This window comes from Pogona vitticeps, chromosome 1 (genome assembly GCF_051106095.1).
Source record: "Pogona vitticeps strain Pit_001003342236 chromosome 1, PviZW2.1, whole genome shotgun sequence".
NCBI classification, from domain to species: Eukaryota; Metazoa; Chordata; class Lepidosauria; order Squamata; family Agamidae; genus Pogona; species Pogona vitticeps.
Genome location: NC_135783.1, coordinates 262,354,487 through 262,362,091, shown reverse-complemented (window position 1 = coordinate 262,362,091; position 7,605 = coordinate 262,354,487). Strand labels below are relative to the sequence as shown.

The window sequence follows — 7,605 nt, the reverse complement described above, 5'->3', positions numbered from 1 at the left end:
CTGGGAGCTGTAGTCTGAAAAAGTAATTTTCCCAAATCCCGGATCTGCGGATGCAAAAATATTTATTGATGATACCCGAGTGGTCCTGCAAACCCTGCTTTGGGGATCAAAAGCCACAGCCTGCCTCTTGACATAGCCAAAGAGAAAAAAGGCGCTGTGCTTTTTGATACATACATACAGCCAAGGAAGGGTTAACCGTGAAGCGAGCTGGAAGGAACGCAAGCAGTCCCATTGACTCGGAGCTGGCTGTTTGGCTGGATTCCAAACGCCGGAGGCTCAAGCCGGCTCCTCTGACTCCAAAGTCCATCCTTAAAGTTACCAGACCAAGTCATTCTGGACCATGTGGTGCCTCTGCGAAAATATACACCAACAAGCACGATCGTATAGAAGCCTGCTCGAAAGCTAGTCCTTACCGAGATTTTACTTTTAAATAATTGTGCACAGGGTGGCAGATTTTTTTTTTTAAAAAAATTATTTTTGCCACCTTGTTGCCGCCGCGCGGAGCACTCTTTTAAAGTATTCCGGAGATATAATCCTACAACCTGAAGCTGTAACCCTAAACAAAAGTGCCCTGGTTACATGCAGTTCGATGCTTAAATCTGCTCTGTGCGACTGTAATCCGATGTACATCTAACTGGAATCAAGCCCGCCTCTCCGCTAAATACAGTTTACAGGAGGAGTAAACACGCGTACGCTTAAACCGGAGATTACATTTAACTCATTATATGATAAGGACTGTGGATCTCAAGGTGGTTTCCAGAGAGAAACGCAAGGCTGGGCAATCGTCAGTTTCAGTTAAGGAAGCTAACTCTGCAATAAATGCTAAAAACAAAATTCTCTACACATTTGCCGGCATCGCTACAGCCGTTGCACTATTTGCAAAGTTGGAAAAGGAAATCTGCCAACCAACGTCGCTTTTCTGCAATGCAGCATTTTTTGCAGTAGATGTCGCCTCTAATAAGTAAATAACCTGTCCTTTGAGTTTGTTCATTAAAAAGATGTGGTGAATCTTGGAGGATTGGGAGGGTGTAAGGTGGCCTAGAAATTATTAATGACTCGGGATGATTTTCCTTACATTTTATTAATCGTCTAATATGCCCCCTACCTTCTCTCGTTTTCCTCCCCCCCTTTCAATGACCTCAATGCAAATTAACCTATCAGATGCGCCTAAATGACTGGCAATTTTTTGTGAATGGAATACTCAGTGACTGGAAGATGACGTAATTGAGGAGCTGGGGTTTCGTGGTCAATCATGGATTGGTTTTATAGTGATACCGGAGAGAGTGATTGGCTGGCGAGTGATTGCCGAACGCCTACACACTTTTTATCCTGGCGGTAGATATAAAAAGGGGTCGTTGGGCATTGAAGACCATCACGATTGAGAAACGCACAGTGAGGAAATTGCCACTACGTTTTACTCTTCCTAACCAAGCGCTGCAGTTGAAGGTAAGCCGTTTCGCATTATGTTCTTTAATTAGATCAATTTAGCCAGTGCTGGGAGTCTTTCTCAGCGCTGGAGAACTTGCACTTAGAAGTAAAGCTCCATTAAATTCAATGGGACCTTCTGCTGGCTATGTCTTGTATGAAGATGACTGCTTTCAGGCTGCATATCAAGAATGTCAGGTTCTGATGTTTTCATCTTGACTTTTCTCTTTTACGTGGATATATATTTTTAAAGAATGAATATTTTTAAAACAATGAACGTTGGGGGGAAAGATGCATTTGTCACTTACTATGGGAAAAATGCACAAATGCACACAAGTAGATGCTGAAAGAGGAATAGTCAAAATCAGGTATTGGGGTGTTGTATTAATTCGCTCCTTTTTCATACATCAACTAGCCGTTGATTTTTAAAAACACACCTGCCTTTCCTTTTGCATCTATTAAGATCAGGGTGATGCAAATCTTACGGGTAGGGTAGTGAAGAAACTACTTTCCTGTAATCAGAAATATCCTGCAATTGGACAGGGTGTTTTCTTTTCTCCAGAGGCAGTTAGGTCTATGACAGGAGAAAAGAGGAAGAATCTTGTGGCATCTTAAAATATAATAACGCTGATAATTTAGTGCAACCTGATCTTCCATAGGGAAGAATCTACCTTATGAGGTGCATTGAACTGGACAGGAAAGAGGTCGGAAAGAAAGCCTGTGTGTCCCAACGGGGAGGAAATGTTTTCCAACACGAGGCTTAGGAAAACGTTCTGACTCTATAGATACAAGTTAATGGGATAACACAATTTTCTATTGAGATGCCCCTAGGCTTTTGCATCCAGAAAATGTGATTGATGGATGGATAAGTACAGATAGGTAACTTGTTCTGAAAACGGTGTTTTCTTCCTTTGTATATCTATGATAAATACTGTATTTCATTTTTCAGAAACAATACTTTACGGTTTCATTTATTTAAATGAAAAGGTGGGGGAGAGTCTTTCCATGTTTGCCAAGCCATGTTCCAAGTGGTCATTTGTTTCCGAATAATGATCTTAATGATAATGACACTTCCTCCTGAACCCTTCTTTTCTATTTCAAACAAAACGAACAGATTTTATCTTTCTTTAGAAAAATAAATTAATGCATGTTATTTAATCGTTTCCTTAAGATCTCATATGTTGGATGTGATAATACTTTTCCTGTACTACATGAAAATTATGTACCCTTGCTCCAACTTATTAAATATGTGAATAATTTAATCAGAAAAGTCCTCATCTGTTGATTCTAGTCCATCTTCAGTCCTACACCTGCCCCTTGGTTCTGCAAAAGCTCCAAACATTCCTATTTGAACACAATAGCAAACTGTAATTTTTTTTTCTGAACATTTCCAAACGAAGACTGCCAAGCCTAACCAAAGGGAAAGCTTAATGTATAGGCGACCCTGCCTCCTGCGCTCCCCAACGATACAGCCTGAGACTATACATCCTTGCTCAGAAGTACATTTAATAGTGTTCAGTGGGGTATACTTACAAGTAACACAGGGCAAGCTGCACAGTCAACTTGGAAGCAGGTCCAATTGAGTTCAGTATGGCTTACTTTCGTCCAGAGTAAGAGCGTCCACAGCAGATCAGGCAGCGTTGCAGCGTGTGGGAGATGGTTATGCTTTTGACGAGGGATTTTCTTGCAGAGAGAACATCATGGCCATGCTGAAGATTTCCTCTTTTCTTGCTGTCTATGCTTTGGTGGTCTGCCAGATGGAGAGTTACCAGGCAGTCCCGCTAAGGTAAGAGGAAGCAGGAGGTGGATGCGTCGGCAACAGCGTGGAGGAGACGTGGGGGCGACGGTGGGGGTTTCTGCCTGGAGATATGGAACCAGAAGAACGGATGGTCTTAAATAAACGGACCCTTCGATACCAGTCACGGACAAATCTTTGGGTTTGTTTATTTTTAAGGAAGGGAGGGACCATGTGTCCCTTTAGGATGCTTTACTGGGAGGCTCGTGGATCGGGACTGGAGGTGTCTCACCTCAAAACAGCGTGTGGACGTTCCTCTGTCCCGGTCACGACCCCGTCGCTGGAATGTAGCCATTTGTCAGGACGGATTAACAAACGGCGGGGGGGGGGGGGAAGGGGGAGACAGAGAATGGTGGCCAAAAGGATGCAACAGGGAATCTCATCCGTGTGAGGGTGAATGCAGAGGAAGCGGAGTAGAATGGCGTTTGGGGTGCCTATGCGTGTGTGTGTGTGAGAGAAATGAGCATGTCGCACGCACACCACGCTGCACCCCCCCAGCCCCTCCCGCAACTAGACGAGTGCCATCCCTCCTTGCGTGCACCCACCTCCGCAGTCTTGCCCTCCCGAAGGAGTGACACTTTGCTTGCCCGCTCTCTCCTCTGCCCAGACCCGGCTTAGAGCCCGTCACAGACCGAGGGACTCTGGGCGACTACGAAGCTCGCCGGTTATTAAACGCCTTGGTGAAGGAATACGTCCAGATGACAGCGGAAGAGCTGGAGCAGGCGAGCGAAGGAAACAGGTAAGGAGCGTGCACTCAAGAGGCGCGCCCCCGCGCCCGCGCGCACTCACCCTGACCCACACCCCGGTGGAAGGCGGACAAGGCAGAGCAGCGTCTCGGCGGGGAGACGATTTCCCAGAGCAAAGGCCCCCTTGGTGGGCAGGCAGGCAGGCAGGCACCAAGCAGGCAAGCAAGCAGGCGGACATGTTGCTCCTCTCCATAGAGTGACCTTGCCTGGCATTTGCAATACCCCCGTTGGTCACGTTCCCACGTTCAGACGATGATCGCTCCCGGCCATTAACGGGGGCTGCCGGTGGTTCCTGCTGGGGGTCTTGCTTTAATTTTGGTTAACTTATGAGCGAGTTACTTTCTCCTTAAACAACAACAAAAAAGGCGCCGAAGTTGCAAACGAGGGATTTATGGTAAAGTGGGGCACCAAGAGGTACGTCTTGATCTTATTCCACCCTCCGTCCCGCTCCCCCTCCCCACCCCCACCCCCCGGAGGAGCGCCGCACGGAGCCACCGCTCAGTGTCGTCTTCTGTCGCGACCCAGCGCATGCTATGTACACGGCGAGGCGTGAGGAAAGCGGCCGCGCCGCTCTCGCTGCACGCAGCGCCCCCCTTCCTGGCCGAGGCCGAGGCTTGCCATCGCACCTGCACTCCCCGAACGGGCGCCCCCGCCCCGCCAAGCATGACGAGGACCGCGGAGGCTCAGCAGTGCATGCCCGACTGTATGGCAGCGGACTGGCCGCCCTTTCCCATCTCCTTGCAGGATCGCTGACTCCCAGGGTCCCTCCCCCGCCCTGCCCGAATCAGTTTGCTTGAGGACCTGTTTAACGATCCCCCCCCCGTCGCAGTCCGGTTTCCTGATGTCCGCTTCACCCCCTCCCTCCCCTTGCATGGAACCTGCTCCGGCGACCACTGCGTCGAGGACACTGCCTTGATCTCCCAGGGAAAACGCGGGGGGGGGGAAGGCGTGCGTGTGTATGTAGGGGGATGTTCATGTGCTCGATAGATCGATTCCGGCTGGGGGGAGGGAGGCTATGGGGAGGGGGAGCAAAAAGCATGACTGCGCATGGGTTTCGGTTACTTTCTTGGGCATGTTTTCCCCTCCTTGCAGCTTGGACAGACCCGTTTCCAAACGCTGTGCCAACCTGAGTACTTGCGTGTTGGGCAAGCTGTCTCAAGAACTGCACAAACTGCAAACGTACCCTCGCACTGACGTCGGGGCGGGAACTCCCGGCAAGAAAAGGAATGTGCTGACTGAGCTGGAGAATGAACGCTATGCAAACTACGAGGAAGCCCTCGGAAACAACTAGATTGGCTCCTTGTTTCCCCTCCCTCTTTATTTTCCTCTCCGTTTTTCCTCCCTTTTTAAAAAAGCCAAACCCCGATGCATGTGGAGCTAACCTTGTTTGCTAACTTTGCTCTGTTCTTTTGAATCTGTTCGTGAGAAGGAGGCTCGAGTGGAATAACTTCAAGTTGGGCATTTAAGGAATGTAACCTACACTTTTACCAGGGTAGGGAGCTGGGGGAGGGTAGGGAGCTGGGGGGGGTAGGGGTGGGGGAAAAGAAGCACACACCAAATGAAAATAAAGCGGAATAAGTAGCATTGCTTTGAAATTTCAGCTGATTTTCTTCAATGTTTATTTTCCAAATAATTCTCTTCTGATTTCTTGCTCCTCCATTGTAAACAAAATAAATAAATGTTTCTTTCCTGCCTGGCCATGCAACTGTTCAATAAACCTATTTTTCTATAAGGATTAGGCCTATTTTTGTAATTCATCACTGTTTTTAGTAATGGGTTTTCTGTTCGTGTTTAAATTGTTTTCATCAGAAGAAAACTGCAGCACAATTTTAATTCAAAACAGCATGGTGTTGGCTGTTTCCCCTTATAAAAATGTGTAAACTCCTGAGTGCAGGATGAAAAGGGAGACAGTTTTATTTGAGCAAAGTCCATGGAAAAGTTTGCACTGACCTTAATGATTTTAATGGGTCACTTCTGTACAGTTAGCCATTACCACCTTTCTAAAAGTCACATAGGTAGATTGCAATTATTAGCAATGTTATCTGGTTACAAAAGTAATATTCTGATTCAGTTCATCCAGGTAAGCATTTTACTGTATTATTTTTATTTTCTTGTTCTGTAATTCTGCACAAAGCTATGCGAAGTGAAGGACTTTTTATAGTAGTGACAAAGTGAACACATGGAATTTTTCTTCAGAACTTTTGGGGTGGCAATCTTTTTTTAGATGAGCCAAATTTAAAAGGTGTGTCTGTTTTACCATTTAAAGACATACTGAACTCTTTCTCATACTGGGTGTAGTCCTAGCACTTATGAGTTTTGTTCTGTTGAAATCATTGGGAATTAATGATGCTTGTTTTTTGTCAAGTAAGAATGGAAGCAAAATCTTCCTGGATCAAACCATCTAACTAGAGCATCTGAAAGTTGTTTTGGCATGAATAGTCACAGAATTCGTTGGTCATAATGGTAGGAAGGGGGAGCAGAATACTGCTTCTACAGTCTAAAATGTAAATTTTGCAAGCTTTTCATATAACCCAGCAATGTTTCACCATGATAGGAAGCATACATGCAGGATGCAAGGGCACTGGCTGGCTCCCACTTAATACCCTGGTAGTTGGTATTCAGTGGCCCATTGCCTCCAAACCCAATGGTTTGTGCGTAAGCATCAGGACTAATACAGAACGACTCAACTTTTGCCTCCACCACAGGTGTTACATTTAGGGTTCAGTGCTAAACCATACATGGTTCTTATTAAAGACTACTAAAGTAGTGTGGCTCACTTTTAAATCTGACTGTAATGCAATTTAAATGTACTTACCTGTTTGTAGGACTCCTAAAAGTATTTTGGGGGAATTTTTTAAAATTCCAAAGCAATTTTTTTCAGAATGAGAACAAAAAAAATCAGGTTTAAGAGAATGTCTAGCAGTTGTAAGGAATATGAGACAAAACAGGGAGCAATTTCAAGGGGTTTTATCATAAAAGCAGTGGCAGTCCATTATTAAACCCAAGATTCCTGAAATATAGATCTAAAGTACCATTACATTGTTATCTGAAACATTCCATTGTTTTTCTCCTATAAATGAAATGTTGCTCAAATCAGAACTGAGATCGTAACTCTTCTTGCTTTTTTTGGAAAAGCAGCATAACAGCACAGAAGAGAGGGTGTAATACAGCAACCTGTGTGACCCACCGTTTGGCAGACTTCCTGAGCCGGTCAGGAGGAGTGGGCAAGAACAACTTTGTACCTACTAATGTGGGATCCAAAGGATTTGGTCGGTGAAGAAGATGTGTTCAGACGTTATCTGCTGAATGACCCCTGGAATATGGTAAATGCATAACAGGACATATTGGGGAATATTGGTGTGATTGATTTGTTCCCTCCTGGATGATATCTAGGTTCTGAACCTCACTAATTGTGAAGAATGATAATTCTAATCAATTGAATCAGGATTTTGCTTAGTCTTTCAAAGCAGCCCCCAGCTGTTTTTGTGGGACTTGCAGCCTATTTGCTCCCATTGTAAGCAGAAATGAGACCTCTGGTGAGGTCCCCCTGGGAGTATACATCAGCTCTCTACCCCTGGGAAGAGTGCTAGTTCTAGTTTAAAGGAAGCATCATCTCCCTTCAATAAATTACTTGTACAG

The 7,605-nt window shown here is 45.5% G+C and overlaps 1 protein-coding gene across 3 annotated transcripts; it reads left to right on the top strand.

The window, feature by feature from the left end:
- Positions 1-254: 254 nt before the first annotated feature.
- On the top strand, positions 255-7,242 carry LOC110083174 (calcitonin). 3 transcript variants are annotated; one of them, XM_078383905.1, is made up of 6 exons: positions 255-961; positions 1,162-1,446; positions 3,116-3,211; positions 3,828-3,959; positions 4,332-4,380; positions 5,059-5,229. In XM_078383905.1, the coding sequence occupies exons 3-6, from the start codon at positions 3,126-3,128 to the stop codon at positions 5,158-5,160; spliced, it is 369 nt and encodes a 122-aa protein (XP_078240031.1). In that variant the 5' UTR covers positions 255-961; positions 1,162-1,446; positions 3,116-3,125; the 3' UTR covers positions 5,161-5,229. The 3 variants fall into 3 exon arrangements, with proteins under 3 accessions (XP_078240031.1, XP_020657070.1, XP_072841822.1); XM_020801411.3 differs by lacking the exon at positions 4,332-4,380 and adding an exon at positions 7,105-7,242 and having other exon boundaries at positions 263-961; positions 5,059-5,458; XM_072985721.2 differs by lacking the exon at positions 4,332-4,380 and adding an exon at positions 7,102-7,225 and having other exon boundaries at positions 263-961; positions 5,059-5,458.
- The last annotated feature ends 363 nt before the right edge of the window (positions 7,243-7,605 follow it).

Excerpts from the sequence above, each read along its gene's own strand:
- LOC110083174 (XM_020801411.3), top strand. The coding sequence starts at position 3,126 with ATGGCCATGCTGAAGATTTCCTCTTTTCTTGCTGTCTATGCTTTGGTG. Across the intron at positions 3,212-3,827 it reads TACCAGGCAGTCCCGCTAAG|ACCCGGCTTAGAGCCCGTCA; the intron begins GTAAGAGGAAGC and ends TCCTCTGCCCAG. Across the intron at positions 3,960-5,058 it reads CAGGCGAGCGAAGGAAACAG|CTTGGACAGACCCGTTTCCA; the intron begins GTAAGGAGCGTG and ends CCCTCCTTGCAG.